We start from the raw sequence: 20,868 nt of genomic DNA on the forward strand, positions 1-20,868 counted from the left end.
GTGTTTTCCCATCAGGTCAGGACAGAATCTCTCCAAGAGACCATGGTCTTGTGATTTACCCCTTAAATTTTACTTAGTTTGGAGGTTTGTGACGATAACGACAGAAAATAAATGTTACCAATTATTCAAACCAATCAAAGACTTGGCCTTGTGATAGATTATCCCAATCTTTTAGTGGACCCGAGAGGCCTTGTGTAAAATTATAACAATGCACGGAGGCTACCATTTTACTGCGGTTTTACCTGCTTTACACTAATCTGTCTAATCTGTTGAGTTACATCAATTAATGGACTTCTCCCCCAAAGCGGAAGTTTTCCCTTTAAATCAACTTTTAACTGGACACGCCACCCATCTCTCCGCCAAATAAGAAACGTCCCGTAATTATTTGATTTTAGCGCCCGGGGGCTTAATTACTTTTGATACCTAAAGGGAGGTCGCTTATTCAAAACCGGGCGCATGATAGGGACAGGGTACTTGTTTCTTTTTTGAGAAACAGCAGAACGAGAATCAAAGCTTTTATTTTCATTTGACTGAGGATCAAAGCAGACTTGTTGTCTCGCCTTGCTAGATCGGCTAGCCAAGCAATCCTCGCAAAATTTTGAGACAGGATCTTTCGTTTGAAGGAACAATGCGCTTCCGGTGGCAGAGCGAAAGACTAAGACGAAGACTTTTTTCTTATCGTGAGGCTTTCAGTGAGCAGCTTAAGAAAGATGGACCACGGTTGATCTCAATGTTCATGTGCTCGTACAGTGCTATTACTTGAACAGAATAAGGGCGCTCATTGGCATAGGGTAGCTTATTAGAATAAGGGCGCTTACTCAGTAGGGGCGCTTATTGACAAAAACAAATCCGAGGGGGGGGGGTTACTAATTTGAAGGAAGGCGCTTGAGTCATTGCGGCACTGGTAAAACTCATCAAAGAGTTCGTGGGGTATTCGATCATCTCTTGCTCTCGCCAATCAAGGGCATTGTGGAATGCACCAATCAGATCGCAACAGCGTCTCTTCCATAGTAGACACAATCAGCTCCTACAATATTAATGGAAGCTTTGCAGTTGTTTTAAGACTTAAATGGACAAAATTTAGAATCTTTCATTCATATTCAACTGCAACAAACTGAGTAGAGACTGGGGCTCAAAATGTGTCTGAGGGTCACGCATTACAAAGAATGAAAAAAAAATTTTTTTAATGAAATTGTTGTCAATTTCTCTGGCTGCAGCTGGAATTGTCTGTAAATAACATGGCTTAAAAGTGTAAAACTGTTATCTGTTCTTTAACTTACATTGTTTTTTTCGCAGAAATGAAATAAACACAATCCTTCATTTGAAATCAACATTTCCTAAATTTATGTGAACATTCTAATTCATTCGATTTTGTCAAAAAAAAAAAACTGAACATGAAGAATTCAGTAACCTTGATGTTAGGTAAATACAAGTAAAATAGATCTCTCTTATATTTCATTAAAACTGTCTGTATATACACTTTACATATAATTTTTTCCTTTGCTGCTGATTTTTGGGATCAATATCAGTATCTAAACAACTGCACACCTACCCCTCTCATACCCCAACATTATTAGTTGACTATTGTTGGGTTAGGGGAGGGGTAGGTGCACGGTGGCTAAAGTACTGACATTGATCCAATTTTCACTAAAACACAAGCGCAGGCTAACATAGACACATGCACCAGGATGCTGATCACCGTAATTCCTTTGTTTGACAAGATCCTTACAAAAGACACCAATGATCAAATCTGGGTTTCACTTGTGCTATAGTTTAAAAAGGCCCCCCACTTGCTTATGATTAGATACTTGAACTTTTGACCTATACTCCTGTATCCTAAAGTCTGGTCAGAAACTCAAGACCACTTCAGTCTAATGAAAATGAAAATTTCAAAGGCCACTCCAATGCGAGGGTCACTGTGGCTTGGGTCAGATAAATCATGCTAGCATAATTATATGTATAATGCTTTAGTCAGAGCATCATGCATAATACTGGCATAATGGCTAAACTTCTTGAAAATTTTCTTGATAATGTTGTGTTTCCATGGTGATGCTGAAAAGCATTATGTTCAAATTTTTTTAGCATAATTTAAGTGACCCTACCATTGGCAATAGGCCAAGCCATTATCATGGAATGACAAGTCAAATGTGTTTCAATGAACACTAAACAATAACACCTAGTGCCATACAAGAGGGTGGTCGATATGGAGGGGGTGGGTCACCAGCTCTGACACTTTCATTATCATCAAGAACTGCGCTGTATGGTGGAGGGGCAACATTCCCCTCAAAGAATCCAGAGACAGTCTGCCGTGCACCCTGGATAACAACATGTCCTCTATGATTGCGATGATGGTGGTGCCTTCTCGTTCTGTATCTGCGATTTTGTGTTCTGATATGTATTCTTGTTGGAGCTCTTGTCACTATTGAGTTCCTTTGACGTTTTGAGAGTGTTGTATGCCGTACAATGCTGAAGACAACAAGTACCACAAGAAACATGCATGTACACACAGTTGCAACAACAACAAAAGTATATGGAAGATGTTCACTTCGTGGTTCTGATTTACTCTCTGAAGGTTTCATTGTCACATTCATCTTCACAACTGGAACAGATTTTCCTAAGAGTCCATGTTGTGAAAAAAAAAAAATTAAAACACATGTAAGATAAATAAACAACACATATATGTCAGCATAAATTTCTAATTTTCTGGAACAAGGAAAGTACTTTACTTAAGTTTCATCTAGCCATGGAAAGAGATTGACAAGAAAATGTAATGAATAATAATTGAATCATTTTTAAATGTTAAGGCCGATGATCAATAAGAAAATGTTTAATTCAATGGTAATTCTAATGATTTAAAAGCAGACCAGACTTTGCAACAACTCTTCTTCAAAGTAAATATTCCCATTAAGTATAATCTCATTATTTTCTAAACTTTCACACCACCTTGAAAACATCTAACCCATAAAACATCTGTAGATTCAAAATTGGAAAAAAACTTAAAATTTCCACAATAGCTAAACAGAACTAATTAAATTAAAACAATCTTGTAAACAGACCTGTTTTAGGAGTTTTAACAGCTTGGGGAGTACTAACTGGCTTTTGAGAATGATCTGAAGCAAAATAGAAATTAAAAACTTTTTTGCATATCAGTAATTCTTATTTTTCAACTGTTTGTGGTTGGCATCCCTTTACATCTTCCTTGTTGGTGTATCCCCTCCAGTGTCTACCTACTCTCGCAAACTGGTGGGCATCCTTACAATAAACGACAACTTTAACTTGACCATAAAATTTTGTGAGGCAACACTTTAAGGTCATGGAGATGCAATTGTCTGATAGTTGGTATGATGGACTCCCAGGGTTAAAACATCCAGGTCATGGACTGAAACCTTGACTCTGACTTGCCCTTATTCACCCCCGTGCCCAGGTGTGTAGATGGGTACCAAAGACCTGTCAGAGAAGCCTGACAAAATGCTGGGGATGGGGATGGGGATGGGGATGGGGCTGGGGAGGGGGGTAACCTACCATGAACGGGCATCTCATTTAGTGGAAAAGAAATACTCCATGAGGCTTCATGTAACATAGACCAGGATAAGCCCCAGTGAATTGTAGGCCATTTGGCCCAAATGAAAGTCTTTTTTATTAAACCCTAATAAGGCTGTGACCCTGTACTTGCTCCGGCAGAGGTTTAAGCTGGAGAAGACTCATTCAAGCACCTCCACCTCTATAGACACCTCAGTGCTTTAAGTGCTTTTGCACATTTCAAATTTTCCAAAAACAGGAAATGCAAATAAGATGAACAGAAACACCAAAAGATTATCTGCTTCCAAAAACAAGTTTGGATGAACTACATGTACCTGTAGAACACTTAAATAATTTCTAAAGAAAAAAATGATAGCTCCATAACCAGTAACAAGAAATTAAGAAAAGAAAGGTTTAGAAAAAAAAGATTACTATGTGTCTCTGATAACATGCAAACCTGCTGGAAATATTTGATTTAAAAAGGATAGTTTTGTACACAATTTTGTGCCCACCTTTTTTCTTGAGGACCTCCAATATCCGGGAATAATTGACAAAGAAGCATTTCCTGTGTTTTTCAAGTATGTCCATGGATAAAACAAATTTAGGATGTTTTGTAACGTGACAACCAGCCAGTTCACTAATGCACATCCGCAGATTTTTCACCTCTCGGCAAATTGATGAAGAGTTCCGATTAAATTTTTGGTAGCATCTATTGACAAGATCCTCACTACATACTTTTCTATGAACTGCAAAGAGAAGGAGAGTCATTAGAAGCATACTCTTCCAGAAAACAGTTTAAATTGATGCCCCTTTGTACAAGTGTTATAAGTTGAAGGGGTCTACATCTATGTACAGTAATGATTCAATTTAGCACCCTCTTTCCAATAAGAACCTCCCTCAAATAATATTTGTTGGTAAACGCCCCCATTGAGTAAGCACCTTCATTCCAATAAGCACCCCTACACTAATTATTGCCCCTATTTTGTTTCTGCAATAGCACTGTTAGAGTACATGTAAGCATGGGTCCCTCTTGCTTTAATTACTTGCTTACAAGGTAAAAAAAAAGGGGTCTGTTACTGTTACTACTTCATATAACACTTGATCAAAAGCTGCACCAATGCAGTTAAAAAAGGCATACCTTTACTTGGTGGTAAACAGTCAGGAAAAGAATTTACTTTGTTGATAAGTGATTCATACTGGACTCTTATCCTGGCATGGCTTGGCCAAATGTTATTAGCACAAGCTTTGAGACAAGACCGTAATTCCAAAATTTCCTGGCATATCTTCAAGTTGTTCTCATTGAACTGATCCTGACAAACTGTCAACCAATGTTCAGTGCAGTTACTACTAGCATAAGATTCTGCCAAAAAATTAACAAGAATATCAGTAACTTGAAAGGATTAATGATTAAAAATTATTTGTGTTGAATGATAAACATCCCTACTCCATAACACAACAGTTTTAAAAGTACAGATTATGTCTTCCAATACCTTATGAAGTGAAAATTTTTGCAACATATCTGTATTCTAACTCGTATTTAGTGATTCAACATTTAACTTGGAAAAGAACCTTTGGTTTGTTAGAATTTTTAAAAGAATTTACAACTTCTTTGGTGACAAAATCACTTTGATTGTTTATGTATTTAGAGTCATTTCTTCATCCACTTTCCAGTGATTAATAATAGTAATTGAACTGAGTGGGGTGCAAGTTGGTCTGAAACATATAAGTTATTTCAAAATTCAATGAGCGCACAGCTTAAGTTTCATTTGAAATCATACGTATGATTTCTGACTAAAATTGCACGACACAGTCCAGTTACCACTTTGTTACATCCACTTTTAAATCACAAAATTCAGTTGCTCAAATACAGGATTTTCTAGTCTGTACAAATATTTTAATGATCCAGTACTGAGCTGGTTTGTAAAAAGTTGCAAAATTTGATTTTCATTTCTCACTTTCATGGACAGTAAGGTACTGTGTCTACTGACTCTGATGAAAAATTATTAGAAACGGACTGATTTACATTTCACACATACTATTTACATAGTTTCTTGTAATCGGGTTACGACTACTAGGCTTATCCCTTTGAGGATACATTAACAGAATAATTTTAAAATTAATTAATCCGCATTCTCGAAACATTGTATTTGTGAATACCGTAGGATGCGATCGGCATTTCACGCAAAATATTTGCATAGTTTTGTGAAAATAAGTGCCTCCATCATGTAAATGTTATATCAAAAGGAAACTGAAAAAATATTGCAATGAGCAGGGGGAGAGATCAGAACTACAATTGTTTGAAGAAGTGAAGTTTGAACTGCAATTAGCCAGGAACTGAAGGACTGATAGATACAAAATTGTAAGTATTGTTGTTTTTCCTTCACGCTAACAAATGTACGCTATTGTAACTTTTTTCTTATAATTTTTGTAATTTCAGTTGATTAAATACATATATATGTGTGTGTGCCACCAGATCAGATATAGTGCGAATAAATTCTCATTTCCTAGATTCTCGTGGTTGATCTTCAATTCTGTGTCTCGCGCATAGGCACAGAATATGGATGAAAATTAACATTAAAAAATAACGTTTCAACCGCTTGATGGTCATTTTTACTAACATTTTTACTGACTAAAACTCAATAGAGTTTTAGCATATTTACAATTGATTACATAAGCACATGATAAAAATTTTATCCTTCAACTAGAAAATGACGGTTGAGCAGTCAAAACGTACTTGCTTTTTAACCCTTTAACGCTATTGTAACTTTTTTCTCATAATTTTTGTAATTTCAGTTGACTAAATACATATATATGTGTGTGTGTGTGTGTGCCACCAGATCAGATATAGTGCGAATAAATTCTCATTTCCTTGATTCTTTTGGTTGATCTTCAATACTACCTGTGTCTCGCTCATAGGCACAGAACAGGGATGAAAATTAACATTAAAAAACAACATTTCAACTGCTCGGTGGTCATTTTCACTAACTTTTTTACTGACTAAAACTCAATAGAGTTTTAGCATTTTTACGATTGATTACATAAGCGCATGATAAAAATTTTATCCTTCAACTAGAAAATGACAGTTGAGCAGTCAAAACATCCTTGCTTTTTAACCCTTTAACTTTCAAAAGTGATTCACATGTAACTTCTCCCTATATTATTCATGCATTCTCCACCAAACAGGTAACAAGACCACCCAACCTTATCAAGTTGAAGGTATTATCTTGATCTAAAATTCTTGCGACTTATTTGTTTAGCAGCTAGGAGGGAGAATCAACAATCTGACTTTAGGAGTTTAAGGATTAATAAGCATTGAAATCTGGCCTAGTCTCAAAGTCATATGGTGGACAATGTACACTCAATACAAGAATAACATGCCACTCCAGTTACCTCGAATGTAGGGAGAATTAAAGGTTGAGGCAACAATTTTCTGAAGAGCTACCTCTCCTTTACTTTTTGGGTGAACTTAACTTTGGTTGCTCTTTAAATTAAATAATTGAAATATAACAATTTTCACACCACCAAGGATAGCGGCTGTTGTCAAATATTCCCCTCAACTATCTCTTGAGCAATATTCTGCAATATTCACTTCACCAAAGGAAAATAATTCTTCATAGCTTTGAAATTACCCAAAGCTGTTTAGAAGCTGGGCAATAAATGAGTAGGTGCTTCAAGAGGGTCATGTACCCCCTATGAACAACAGGAAATTGCCCAAAGGCTTAAAATTAACTTGTGGGCAGGAAATTTATCGTCAAAATTTACACTATAAGGGATATTGCACGAAAGCGCAAAATCACGGTAAGTATGGTTCTCACTTATTTCGCTGCATGATACAAAACCGAATATCGAGAATCTGACCTCATTTAGCTGTTTTCAAGTGTCAATTTTCTACGAACGTATCTCATTTAATGATGAAGGAGAGTATTAATTTGATGTAAATTGCTGCTCATGATAACAAAACCAGAAGCTTGGCGAAATACTTGAAATAGGAGATGACCCCAGGCAATATTGCCGAGCGAAAGGCAAATTACCACGACACGAACAAGTTTTACCACAAGTAAATGTTATCTTTGAATTAATCAAGGCAGAGCATATTTGCCTGAAATAATCCTTTTAATCAATGAAGCCTAAGAGGAGGATTTTGAGTTCAGCGTACCTTTTTGGCACTAGTAGTTTAGAGAAACTTGACCCGACAAAGCACTTGATAAAAATAAACGAGAAAAGAACAAGTATTGTCAACACAACATTGTGACATTTTTTTTCTTTTTTTGCCTTAACTGGATTATACTAAGATTTACAAATGCGCGATATCAAAATTGAAGCTGAAATCAAAGTTCACTAATGAAAAAAATTCGGAAACCAAAATATTAGAATACGATTCGAACCCTATCGCAAAAGATTGACACAAAATAGTGGAAGACGGATGATTTGATGTTAACAACAAGGCCTCGTAAAAACCAAACACGGTAATCAATGCGCGTTGTTTCGACTAGTATAATTGGGAACATTACAAGATTCTTCGGTTGCGTCAAAGTGGAGCGTCAGGCGAGCCCTCTCTGAGCAAAAGCTTGAATTTTCCACAACTGAAATTTGCATGCACGCAACCACTGTCAATACCTTTCTGGAACAGACCCAAAGGTGAGTGAAATGCAAGACTCGTTGACTTAATAACGATCTGCATGTTTGCCTAGACAAACTCACCTCTCAAGTAAACAATTCACATTTCCATCAGAAGCACAAAGCACTGAAATAGTAAAGAGCTTCATGCTTCACTCAAGTCAATGTAAAATCGACGATTAGCCGCGACGAAGATCAGTTCCTATTTTAGTTCACGTTGCTGACTGATCAGCGAAGCAGAACCATAGAAGCTTTTAATCTTTAAAGAAGCTAAAAACAAAATCTAACTTCTAAGGTCATCTTCAAAGTTAAATGTTTTACTGAGAGCCATTTCCGTTGCCTTACTTACCTTGTGGAGACATAACAAGCAGGAAAATCAATAAGACGAAGCCATATCCCCCCAAGTTGTCCATGTTTCGTGTTGCATATCTGCAAACAACAAACCCCACTGTCGGTTTTTGTCAATGTGTCCTATTATGGAAATTGACTCAAAGGAAAGCACAGTGATTGGCTGGCGAGGAAGAACAGATGTCACTTTCTTTACAACGTTTGGCGGCTAAATGATTACAGGTCATTCGTGAGCGAAATAAGAGAAAATTGGCGCTATTGTAATAGAACCAATCGTAAATAAGGCTATTTTTTTTCGTCGGGAACAACAAAGAATTTCGTTAAATTAGAGTTAAGATGTCGAGAAAGAATGCTTTTTATCCATCGCGTCCAGGGAAATGAATGACTTCTTACAATGCCGACTCATTAGCATGCAAAGCACAACTTTGCCAAATACTCAAACAAAGGTGGTTTTGAGGCTTTTGTAAGAAATTTCTAGTACCGGTAGCGAAGCGATGCTTTCACAAAATGGTGCGGAATCTGTTTTCCTTTACTTGATATCCGAGAAAGCACTCGCTCTCTGTTTTTCTTTCTTTCCAAACTTCCATTTAGAACAACTTTTGAAACGAGACCTTCGAGGTGCTTCATAATTGATTTAAAAAGCTTTTTTTTTCCAGTCATTTAATGACTTCAGAAGAACAGATGATAATTCTATAATAGCACTGGCTGACTTCCTCGAATTTAATCGTATTGTATTTCTTTCCTTGAGTTGCCACCCACAAACTTTCTGTATTCTGTTTTCCGACTGGAAAGAAAATAAATTAAACTTACTTGTAAAGATGTGGCCCGACATGGCAAGGCTATTTTTAATATGGCAACCCAAATTTAGGGGTAGACGTGAAAATATTTGTTATTTTATCCTGTTTGTTTTAGGAGTGTCTGGGAATGGTTTTGAATCATGGGCCTAAAAGGTGTTGTTATGCCTGTTAAAAGGTAGGCTATTGAATTTATTCAGCTTTCTGGTATACAAGTGTCATATTTCCATGTTTCGTTTCTTTTTCCAATCAATAGCATCCAGAGTTCCTTGCGCCGTTTGCGGGAAGTTCAAATTTCTAAACAACCAATCAGATCATCGGACTTTCGGTTGCAATCTGCAACGTATTGATGGAAGTGTAGATCGAACACAAAATAACGTGTTATTTACCGATCGCCTCTGTTATTTTTTGCTTCAGCTTTATTATTGGTTTTTGCTAGTGACAGTCTGATTTCTACAGTTTGTTTTGGTGAGTATCTTGAGATAATGCGCGCTATAATCCAGCTTAACGGTTTCCATAATCTTCGAAGATGTCTACGTACTTAAAGATACCATTAATTCTTTTTAAACTAAAAGGTAATGTAGAAAAAGTAAGCGTACTGTTTTAGAATCTGTGAAATTCACAAACCTCGTGCGCCGCAGAAGCTTTTCTCTAAGGTCACCTATGCATTCGAAAACTTCGTACTTAAAACAGATCGATGGTTTAGTGGAATTGATTCGGCGAAATTTCTGTTATATGCATATTTTTTTTATAATTTTCAATTGAATATTGTAGCGTACTGATATGGCAAGCTTAGCATTTTTAGCATCAGTTATTCTTATAAAATACCTTACCCTGTGACGAAAACAACCAATGCAAATTTTGACTTTTTACCGGTTAAGAACGACCAGAGAAAGAGAATGAATTGACCAGCCTTAACATATATTTTCAAAAGCTTAAAAGGCAAGGTTAAAAACCAATGCGATTGAATTGATTTACCATGAACCTTTAATACTTCTGCAGATATTAAATATTTTTATAACCGCTGGTTCCAGTTCAAGAAGGACTAAAAATGGATCCTACAGAAGTCCAAGTGGTAAGTCAACAACTGTATTGGCTTGTAATCATTTATATAACAGTGCGTGAAGAGGCACTGTAAGTCAGGGTAAAATATCTGGCCTAAGAACACAGCAAAATGAAGTAAGGGAGTTCCAAACCCAGACCCTCTGATTGTCAGATAATAAGCTCCCACTGCTATGCAAGTCAATCTCATAGTGACAAGCATAATTTACCAATACTGATGTACAGAGTAGTTGTTGATAACTAACAATTCAAAAACTTCATTGTGTATACTACTAACAGTACTGTATTTAAAGTTTGATGACTGACAGTTCTGTATTTAAAGTTTGATGATAGTAAGGAGAGAAGCTGATGGGGGGAGGGAAGGGTGACCTCGTTTCATGGACAAGGTGCAAAATTTATGTGTCACATGTACTTTAGATAGTATTCAATACATCATATAAACTTCAAATTTCACCTTACCTTGTAGGATGAATAGTAAAATTTACACATTATTAATTTTGGGTTCAACCACTGATCACATGAAAAAAAACCTTTGACACCCTCAGTAATCTTTTTTTTTCCTTCTAGCGTTCTCCATTATCAACTCAAGATCAAAATATAATGGCTAACAAACAAATTGGCAAACCTCAATTTGTCAGCAAACTGAGGCCTCCATCAGCTGTTAAGAGGCCTCGTGAACAAGCTTTCACTAAAGGAGTACCACCAAACTGTGAAGTATGTATTGATGATAATGATGCTGTGCAACATGAAAATTCTGTAGGTTTTAACTTTTGGGGATTGTTTATGATCTGGGGAAATAAATTACTGTTAGAAAAATCTTGCAATAGAAAATGAAGTGAAAAATGTTCCTTTTTCTGTCCATTTCACGACTCCAGTGAGGTAGGCTGTGGGTGGGGTTAAGCTTTTCGTCATTGTTTTGTGTAATAGGGCATGAGATTTGCCTCAAACTCACCAAGTACAGTAGAATCCTGCTAACTCAAACTCCTAAGAGATACAAAAAATTGTTCAAGTTAGCAGTGTTTTGAGACAGCTGATAGTGCATGACTAAAAATGAGATCGAGGGAAATCAGATCTTCATTGAGTAACTAGGTGTTTCAGTTAACCAAATTTAAGTTAGCAGGGTTCTACTGTAATAAAAGTTGATACTTTATGAAATTAGGTTCCAAGCATGATTTTAAGTTGTCTTGAACTGCAAAGAGTTCTTCTCAAAGAATGCAAAAAATGATAAAATCTTTTGTAAATTCACTTGCCACAAGTTAATGGGTTTACTTTCAATTCTGAATTTTTACTGAAGACAGGTTGTAGTTTTTTTTTTTTTTTAACTATGATGGGTATCTGCTGGAAAGATAATTCATTGTGATCTTTTTTATATAAATTATCTGTTTACAATTAGAGTAGTTGGTAGTGTAAATCAATTGTGTTTTCATTTCCCAGATATAGTTGCTAAACTGAGTTCCATGAGGCAATGATTCTTAATGGAAAAAAAAAATTAGTGGCATCAACACGCAATTTTGTTTTTAACTCCTTTGTAAAATTTATGATTTGATCACAGCCTGCATCCAAAATGAAGAAATCGTCATCACAAACCTCTTTAAAGTCTGCACCACAGGACAAAACAGTAACAACAAAATCTACAGTTTCGTCAACTTTAAGGAGGCAAACCTCAGCCAGCACTGTAAGACGAGGTACTTCCACTCAGGCACGACCAGCCACTGCGAATCTTTCTGCTGTTACCAAAAGACAAACAATAGCAACAGCAGCTGCAAATGTGAATAAAAATGCCAGTTCAAAGGGTTCTGCCACAGACTCATTGATGGGAGCAAAAGGTTAGTAAAGAAAAGAAAGATCTTGAAGATGTGCATTCAGATTACAGATGATCACTAATGATTTGAAAATGGATGTTATAAATTCATAAATCATGCTATTTTTTTCTCCAAAGCGCATCTTTTCCCCAGCTGATTAGAGAGCTAAACTAAACAAAAAACTTAATCAGATTTCAAGGAATGTTTAAAGTAGCCATCAAATTGCAGGAAAATGAAAGACAAAGATACCTTTGCATAGCAAGTTTGCAACTTTTGTCCCCAAAATGTTTACTTTTTTTCCAAGAAAATGTATGAGTAGCATCAATTTTCTACAATTTTAGAATAATGGCAATGATGAGATCCTTCAGGCTGAATACCAACATTTTTGGGCTGTTAAATCTTAAGTTACAGTTTTAAAATGAATGCATTCATTAAAAGTGGTCATTGAACTTCTTGTCTGAGAAATTTTGATCTGAAATCAAATCAAATTGCACTACATGCTTGTTTGATTTTTAAATCACACAATATAATTCCAGAGCAAATTGCACGCCAGTTGGTTCAATTACCATCATAAATCACACTTTAGAGAGCCAATCAGATTGCAAGGATTACCAGCCATTTCAAATACTTCATATGCAATAAGAGAATTCTGATGTAAATGCCCAAATCACTTTTTTACTTTTTTCTCACTTCCTTTTTATTTTCAGGAAAGAAAAGGCCTGCATGGGACTATAAGGGAAGACTGGAAGATATGGAAGGGTTGATGGCAAAATCCAAGTCCTTCATGGAAAACATGACAAAGACAATTGGAGATAATCAGGACAGGATAGGTTTTCTGGAATCTTTAAACAAACAACTGGAGGGTACTGTGCAAGTTAAACATCAACAAACTGAAGAGGTTAGATCATTTGTATCTTTCCCTCCCTCTGGCTTTCCTTATTTTTTTTCTTTGCTTACTTCCTTTCATTGGGCCATGACTCTCTTACTTATTGGCTTTGCTACTCGATTCTTGTTTGCTTGTATGCTTTGTTATCTTCCATCCTTTTGTCATTATTCTTGTCTCCTTCCCTGCCTTTTCTTTCTTGCTTGCCAATGCCTGATTTCTGGCTTCCTTATTTCCCATCAGTCTCCTGAGATGCCATCTTGTAAAACCTTTCCTACACACTTGCATTTTACTTTTCTCTCTGGCTTTAAATACATTTCTCTTTACTCACTTATTTTAATACAATAACTGGGCTGCCCGAGAGGGGAGGGGGGTTGAATATCCAGACTGGGAAATTATCAGAGCAGGGTTTTATCAAAGAAGTGTGATTGAAAACTTAAAGAGAGCCAAAAAAAATGTTTTTTTTTCTTTTCCCTTTTTGAGTTGTTAGCTAGAATTATTGAGTACCACATACAGTACGCATTTCTTAGTTTGAAAACGGAAACAAATACAGGCATTCCTTTATACAGGTATTGCTTTTTTCTGTAACTCTATCTAGCCCAAACGAATAACTTATACTCCACAGTTTTTGTCTTAAGGAAGGAGGGCCCAATAGAAATGCGCTGGATTTTATTAAAAACTTCAAGTTTTGGACAGAGGCTCCATGTAAAGAGAGAAAGAGTCGTTTAAAGCGTGTGCGGTACTCAAATTTTGAATTAATCCCATGAATTTTCAGGCCTCAGCCAAAATACAGGATCTTCAGATAAAACTAACAAGCGCTGAGGAGGAGGTAAGGTCTCTTCAGTTGAAGCACGAGTTTGAGATAGAAGTGGAGAAAAATGCCAGGAAATGCCTACAGCGGGAGAAAGACGGTTTAGAAAACGATCTTCACATTTCCAAGCAAGAGATCATAGCCTTAAAGTCGACTGTAGCTAAAATGACAGCAGATTCACTCGGAATAAGCACGGAACTACAGGCTACCAAGGTAAGTTTGGTCTAATTCCTGTTTACAGGAGGTGCCGTTCTGGAATTTTTGCCCCTCCCAACTCTTCCTCTTCTTAAATCCTCCCTAATCCCGAAGCGCGGGAAAACGTAATTGACGAAGTCGTGATTGGCTGAGGTGTTGATAATGTTACTAGTTAAGAAAGTGGTGCGAGTTTCTGACCAATCACAGAGCGAAGTTAAGCAAAACGAAAGCAATCCCAGATAACCTTCGACACTCAATTGAAAATTCCTCTTCTATACCTGATTGGAACCTTTCTTTAAAATTAGTAGAGAAAACAAAAGCTTAAGAGGCCTAAATATCATTTAAGATGACATCAGTGCGAAGAGACAAGAAAGGAACTTTGTGATATAATATAATATAAATAGCCTAACTTCTTTTTCAATCTAAAAAATTAATTATGGCTAGTCAGAAGACTGGGTTTTCGCGCGGTTTCCGTGTTTTCTTATTTTGGTCATTTACCAAAACTAAGTACAAAGATAAAACAAAGTAAGATAAGAATTTTCAGTTTATCACAAGCTGAGGTATCAAAAGACGAGGGAGTGAAACGGCATTATAAACTTGAAAACTTAAGAGTAAACTCTCTTTAATTAACTCGATAATTTCCTGTGGGGAAGCGTCGACGTGAATCTCCTCCGTCAAGGAGTTTTTTTTACCTTCACATTTCGTTGTCTACCGAATAAGAATTTTCGTGCGTAAATGCAGCAGCAAATCAGATCCGCCTTACACGCTAGCAAAGATTTTTCTTTGACGTGGTTCAATTTTTTTTTCTTCCTTCTTCTAAGCTGGAACAGTTGAAATATCTCTGTTGACGTTTTTTTCTTAAGGTTAATCTCGAAAAAACGATCGCCGAGAGCCAACAGAAAAGCGACATCATCGCAAAACTCGAAGACACCATAAGAGGACTTCAAGACAACATGGCGGCTCTAGAATCTAAACTGCGCTCTGAGGAAACCATAAGGCGCGAACTTCACAACACCATCCAAGAGCTGAAGGGTAACATACGGGTATTCTGTCGGGTACGGCCCATGCTGGCATCAGAAGAGAGTCAGCGATCGTGTGCGTTTTCTTTTGGGCAAGACGAGAGAGAACTGGTGGTGGAATCCACGTCACTGAATGAGGTAAGGTTTGTGATCTTAACCTTACTGTGAATCCTCTGTGACTACTCTACTTGGCAACCAACTATCTGACTATGACATTCAGTTTTCCATCGATTTGCGTCTGGTCGGTTCATTTTGTTTTAAGGGAAAGACACGTTACTTTCGCGGTACCTCCCTCTCCACTCAGTTACAAATGAGTACTGGCGAACTGTCAGTTAAGTCTGACGAATTTTTGGGGGGGAGGGGGGGAGTTAATCCGCATTGGTCTGGCAATCCATCCATGGGGAGGAGTCGCAATACACTTAGTCGCTCCAAGCCACAAAGACCGGACAAAACCCGGACCACTAAGCTCGAGTGTACATTTGACTGCAAAATGCAAGGAGAATTACCTCCAACAGACAAGTAGGTCTGTTAGATCAAGATGTTAGATCAAGTTAACAACTTCCACCTGATGAGTTTGAGTATTCTCATTACCTGTTTGTTAGATAATATGTGGATATTGTTAGGAGAAGTTACAAGTTAATCACTTAAAGTTAAAGGGTATTGGAACACTCTTAGTCACATAGTGCTTCAGAAACCGGGAACATACAGCCACTGGTGAAGGCTTTTTTTGTGTCATACAATGAAAAAATATATTCAAGTTCCCTATGGTTCAGCATTCCATAACTTTGTTAAATGGTTAAAAAAAAAAAACCTACCAGTATTCTCTTTGACCCACTCGTTTTAAAAAGAGAAATTTCTTTCTTTTTTTGTCTTTGTAATGGTGCCTGTTGATTTCCTTCGTAGACTATTTGCGGGAATAAGAAAGCCGCACCCAAACATGAATTCATGTTCGACAAAGTGTTTACGCCTTCTTCAAGCCAAGGAGATGTCTTTGGTGAAATCTCGCAGTTGATTCAGTCAGCCCTGGACGGTTACAATGTGTGTATATTTGCTTATGGACAAACGGGCTCAGGAAAAACTTTCACCATGGAGGGAAACCACGGAGATCATGAGGCAAAGGGAATGATCCCACGGGCCTTGGAACAAGTGTTTCGGACATCCCAAGACCTCAGAGAAAAAGGTTGGCAGGTGAGAAATGGTTAGATGCTTTTGTCTTTGTGATCTATCACTTAAAAAAAAAAAAAAAAGCATAACTTGATTGATCCTATAATTTGTATAAAACTATGAACTGAAAAGTGAAATATGGAGAAAATTTGCCTTGAAGCTTACGGCAGTTCGAATATTTTTCTCTGGTTAGCTATTTTTCGTGCCGCAAGAAACACTTTTTCCCTCAGTTTCTTCTTTTCTTGCACTTAAAAAGCTCCTACGTGTAACTAGGGTCTCCTTTGACAAAATGAAATGCAGAATATTCGTACGGCTGTTTAACCCTTTAACCCCTAAGAGTGATTACTTACAATCTTCTTCTATCAGTATCAGTCTTAAGACAAACATTGAGGTCATGAGAATAAAGGAAATAATCACCAACTAAAGACGCTCTTGATTATTAAACAAATTCTCTTTCTCAGCACCATTGGAGATGTATAGAGAACAGTATGGGGTAAATGTATGCTGATGTTAGGGTGTAAAGGGTTAACGAATAGATTCCGTGTTGCCGTGTTTCTGTTCATTGATAAATCACTGGTGGAGTCAGTGTTGTGATCTGTTACTGAACAGACCCACGGTAACATGAAACCTATTTGGTTTACTATAAATAACACAAAAGCAAACTGATGTTGATAGTGCATCTGCCCTCCAATAGATCATGCGTGTTTAAATGCGTTTATAATTCAGCTTATCATACAAGGACTGGTAATAGGACTGAGTGGAGTCCAATTCGGTCTGTTATCATACGAGTGATAACAAAATCGGACGACCGCGCAAATCATGGCAAATCAAAAAATTTATAATTACCGAGAAAAGAAGAACAGCCAAGTTATGAAAGAAAGGGAAAATTTGCATTACAAGACGGACAAAGGAGGCGTAAATTGTTTATTTGAACCCAAGGTTGTGATTGGTTGATTTAAACTACAACTTTGTAAAAACTTGACTAGTGTATTAGTGGGAAATAGGAGTTTTCTAAACCAATCACAATCGAGGAAATTGTAATTTATTTTTGTTAATTATGATACCATCAATCACTGGATGCGTAGCGTTCTATTTCAGTTCATAAACTTTCATGAAATAATAGCTCTTCTTGTCGTGGACAGAGACCTCCTTTATTTATGTTTTCTGGTTTTTATCTCCTGTTAGTACACGATTGAAGCCAGCTTCCTGGAAATTTACAACGAGACTATCAGGGATCTGCTGGGATCTGGTGATTCTAACACCAAGCATGAGATCAAAATAGTGAATCCCAGTAACACCGGAGGGGCTTGTGAGGTTACTGTCACGAACGTTAAGACTGTGACTGTCACGTCAGAAACACAGGTTAGTAACTTGCTTTAATTTTCACAAAATGTTTCAAGTGAAATATTGGACCCTTGAAAATAAGAAAAATAAATAAATAAATGACGGTGACGAGAATGTTGCGAAACCAAATATTTAATGGGCAGAACAATGGCTCTACACGTGCGTTTTAAAACTTTCCAGTGGTAGATCCAGAGGGAGAGTTCGTGGGGGGCGTTCTTGACCCCCCTTATCCAACCAAAGGCTTTTTTTTTACCACTCGCACGACTCCAAAGCTCTTACGTCTGAATAATTTTTTTGTGTGAATGTTACCACAATTAAAGCATAAGGGTTGGTAATTTCAGACCGGACTCCCTATCAAAAATTCCTTCATCCGCCCCTACTTGCAAGTACATTTCCTAGCCATCCTATGCAGAATATCAATTTGAAATCATGACAAATAGATCAGAGTAGTTGTAACGTTTTTACTTTTCGCCCAGGTATACAGTCTTCTGGAAAAAGCGACTCAGAACAGAGCCGTAGCCGCCACTCAGTGTAATGAGCGATCATCCCGAAGTCATAGCGTCTTTCGACTGAAACTTGTCGGCGAAAATCAACTCACCGGTGAAAAATGCCAAGGTAAAGAACATAAAAATGAAGCATTGCCATCGGCTAATTACATGTAGATGGAAGAAGACCTCCTCAATCCTGGCTGGTTTTTCTATTTCCAACTTTTGTAATCTGTTCAACGTTGTCGCCTACTTTTAATAAAAAAAAATCATGTGACAATCGAAATGTTTTCAAAACATATTTCAACTTTTTCTCTTCAGGGACTCTGAACCTTATTGACTTGGCAGGATCTGAGCGGTTGAGTCAGTCTTGCTCGACTGGAGAACGTCTCCGTGAAACGAAGAACATCAACAAAAGTTTGAGCAACTTGGGAAATGTAATCATGGCTCTCGCCAATAAAGAGCAACATATTCCGTACAGGAACTCCAAACTGACCTTCCTACTACAAAACTCCCTGGGTGGAAACAGCAAAAGGTAGGTGTTGAGGAAGAGATCGAACCGGCGTGACGCCAGCGTGACGCCGGGGAATATGGCGAGTGTAACGGTTAGTTTTTTTTCAAAGAAAATTGCTCTTTGAGGATTTTAAGGAAACAGGTTAGGAACCAGGTTATCGTTCGGGGGAGTTGTAAGTCTATTGATTTCGAAGATTTACTTTTGTAACCGGTGACGAATAGTAGTAAACTCTGTTTACATTCTTACTTTATTTTTTGATCAGTTCTGCGAATCCAACTAATCATGGAATTTTTTTCCTCACCAGTTTGATGTTTGTAAACATTTCACCTAAGGAGGAATCACTGCAAGAGACTCTTTGCTCTCTTCGCTTTGCTACCAAGGTAAAAAAAACTTTTCTGGACCATCATTTAAGTATTTTTTGTTTGTGGTTCTTGAGATACAAAGTTGAATTTGAATTTGAAAAAAAATTCAACCCATGCAACTCCCACATCCGGGCTCTACGATGCAGGGCGTGAAGAAAACCTCCGTCCGTTCGGGAAAAAAATCTGTCTCCCCGGAGATATACAAACCACATCATGAAAGAATTCTCATTTGCTCCACTCCAGTTTTCTGCTCGAAGCTGCGTGGTTATTTTCAATAGAGTTTCTTCATTGGTTCTGAATTGCATCGGTTCGCCTTATCGAGCCCCGTAATTGGTGAAGAAAACTCGAGCCACTCGCCCAGTCAGATACAAAATTAAAACCGAGCGTGTTTGAATTCGGTTTCTCGTTTTTTTCCACTCATCAGGCATTAAGTGCGTGTTTAACTTCGAATTATCAGTGGTTCCTTATGACTTAACCTTTGTTCCTATTGGTCATTGTAGGTGAACCAATGTAATATCGGAACTGCACAGAAGAAGGTTCTCAAGTAACTCACAGACCTTGGGGGAAGAAAAACCATCCTCAAGTAATCCTATCATGTTTTTTTTTTTTAACTGTGCAATCATTTTAAATACTGCAGATAAGAGATTTGTAGGAATTTCTGACACGGTGTAAATATCGCGTTTTAGTTTTCAAGCAGATAAAGATTTCCTTTTTATAATTGTAAATTCATTAATGAAAGTCCTAGTTTAAACTTGATTGGGAGGCAGTGTTTCACAGTAACCTCCTCCTGTGACCATCGATGCTATTATTAAGTCTCTTGGACATCGGAATATGGCTTCATATACAAGTAATTTTACCCTGATTTTGAATGCCATGAAGTAGTATGAGCAGTTTGCCTCTGGAAAAGGATATAAGCTAAAGATGTATAAACTAAACAATATAAATGGTGTCAAAATGGTTGAAGTAGTTTTTGGTCTATCGAGTTCATCGCTTAAAGCTGTTAGGCGAAATCTTACGACTTCTCATTGCCCTAGAGGACTGGTGTTATAATTTGCTTGCGTTTTTCTGGGAAGCGGAGACAAACGCGAATCAATAGCGAAGAATGACCTACCCTTTGTGCAGACCTTGCTCTCGCTTCGCGTTTTCATCCGCTTGCCTTAATATCGTTCCCAGGGCTTTTCCCAATTTTTGAGGGAATAGCCCTAGGAACAAGGTTGCTGCTTTCATGGGAAAAACGCTAAAGAAGGGTCACGCCTATTCTCTTGGCTACGAATCCGAAGGGGAGGGGAGATTTTTTTTCATCCTTTTCGGTTACTTTGATCACTCATCTGCAAACTTACCCTCATCTGTAAATCCTAAGACTTCCAGACTCCTCTGCCATACCAAAACCTTTGGTCAGTAAAAACACTGCTTAGATAGAGGAGCTACTTTAGGTTTAGCATCTGGAGACATTATCAAGTTGACCATTAAAATCGTCATAACTTTTCTACATTCTTAGCTATTTGTGTTCTTTCTTGGTTTCTGGTGAATAAACTAAGAAAGATTTGACAGATCTTAGATCGGTCGCCGCCATTTTGAAAATCACTTAGCAACCTGGCCGCTGCCTTGTGACGTAACAGTTCAGTCTGTTCGCATTGTGGCTGCGCTTAAACCTTATGGATTCAAATCGGAGTGCGAGCTCAATGGAAAAAGACAAGTTGCTGACTAAAGTAACAATTGTTTGTTAACTGTATGTGTTCAGTTGGATTATTTTTTATGGGCATATTTCTCCACTAAGGTTAGAAGGCTAATGGTTTGTCTGTGCTTTCCATCTGTCTGCTTGGTTTATTTTTCAATTCACCAGTCCTTCTAAAACAGTTTCTATGTTGTCTTCAGAAAAATCTTTACTGCGCCAATTAAATTATATTAACAGCTGAACATCATTTTTTTAATTTTGGAATGATAAATTT

The 20,868-nt window shown here is 37.4% G+C and overlaps 2 protein-coding genes across 5 annotated transcripts; one reads left to right on the forward strand and one right to left on the reverse strand.

The window, feature by feature from the left end:
• Positions 1 to 1,187: 1,187 nt before the first annotated feature.
• LOC131778990 (uncharacterized) lies at positions 1,188 to 8,649 on the reverse strand. The gene is made up of 5 exons (XM_059095496.2): positions 8,486 to 8,649; positions 4,658 to 4,879; positions 4,032 to 4,265; positions 3,057 to 3,110; positions 1,188 to 2,614 (listed from the first exon to the last, which is right to left on the reverse strand). The coding sequence occupies exons 1-5, from the start codon at positions 8,547 to 8,549 to the stop codon at positions 2,163 to 2,165; spliced, it is 1,026 nt and encodes a 341-aa protein (XP_058951479.1). The 5' UTR covers positions 8,550 to 8,649; the 3' UTR covers positions 1,188 to 2,162.
• On the forward strand, positions 5,657 to 20,471 carry LOC131778981 (carboxy-terminal kinesin 2-like). 4 transcript variants are annotated; one of them, XM_059095477.2, is made up of 16 exons: positions 5,657 to 5,878; positions 6,703 to 6,735; positions 9,397 to 9,456; positions 9,535 to 9,746; positions 10,281 to 10,353; positions 10,908 to 11,054; positions 11,893 to 12,166; positions 12,850 to 13,040; positions 13,801 to 14,049; positions 14,895 to 15,188; positions 15,954 to 16,238; positions 17,400 to 17,576; positions 18,035 to 18,173; positions 18,365 to 18,578; positions 18,862 to 18,937; positions 19,420 to 20,471. In XM_059095477.2, the coding sequence occupies exons 5-16, from the start codon at positions 10,330 to 10,332 to the stop codon at positions 19,465 to 19,467; spliced, it is 2,118 nt and encodes a 705-aa protein (XP_058951460.2). In that variant the 5' UTR covers positions 5,657 to 5,878; positions 6,703 to 6,735; positions 9,397 to 9,456; positions 9,535 to 9,746; positions 10,281 to 10,329; the 3' UTR covers positions 19,468 to 20,471. The 4 variants fall into 4 exon arrangements, with proteins under 4 accessions (XP_058951460.2, XP_058951462.2, XP_058951461.2 ...); XM_059095479.2 differs by having other exon boundaries at positions 9,696 to 9,746; XM_059095478.2 differs by lacking the exon at positions 6,703 to 6,735.
• The last annotated feature ends 397 nt before the right edge of the window (positions 20,472 to 20,868 follow it).

Source organism: Pocillopora verrucosa, chromosome 8 (assembly GCF_036669915.1).
Source record: "Pocillopora verrucosa isolate sample1 chromosome 8, ASM3666991v2, whole genome shotgun sequence".
Lineage (NCBI taxonomy): Eukaryota > Metazoa > Cnidaria > Anthozoa > Scleractinia > Pocilloporidae > Pocillopora > Pocillopora verrucosa.

Coding starts and splice junctions, on each gene's coding strand:
- LOC131778990 (XM_059095496.2), bottom strand. CDS start 8,549: ATGGACAACTTGGGGGGATATGGCTTCGTCTTATTGATTTTCCTGCTT. Junction 4,880..8,485: donor GCTTGTTATGTCTCCACAAG/GTAAGTAAGGCA, acceptor ATTTTTTGGCAG/AATCTTATGCTAGTAGTAAC. Junction 3,111..4,031: donor GGAGGTCCTCAAGAAAAAAG/GTGGGCACAAAA, acceptor ATTTTGCTTCAG/ATCATTCTCAAAAGCCAGTT.
- LOC131778981 (XM_059095477.2), top strand. CDS start 10,330: ATGGATCCTACAGAAGTCCAAGTG. Junction 16,239..17,399: donor TCAGAGAAAAAGGTTGGCAG/GTGAGAAATGGT, acceptor ATCTCCTGTTAG/TACACGATTGAAGCCAGCTT. Junction 18,174..18,364: donor CACCGGTGAAAAATGCCAAG/GTAAAGAACATA, acceptor TTTTCTCTTCAG/GGACTCTGAACCTTATTGAC.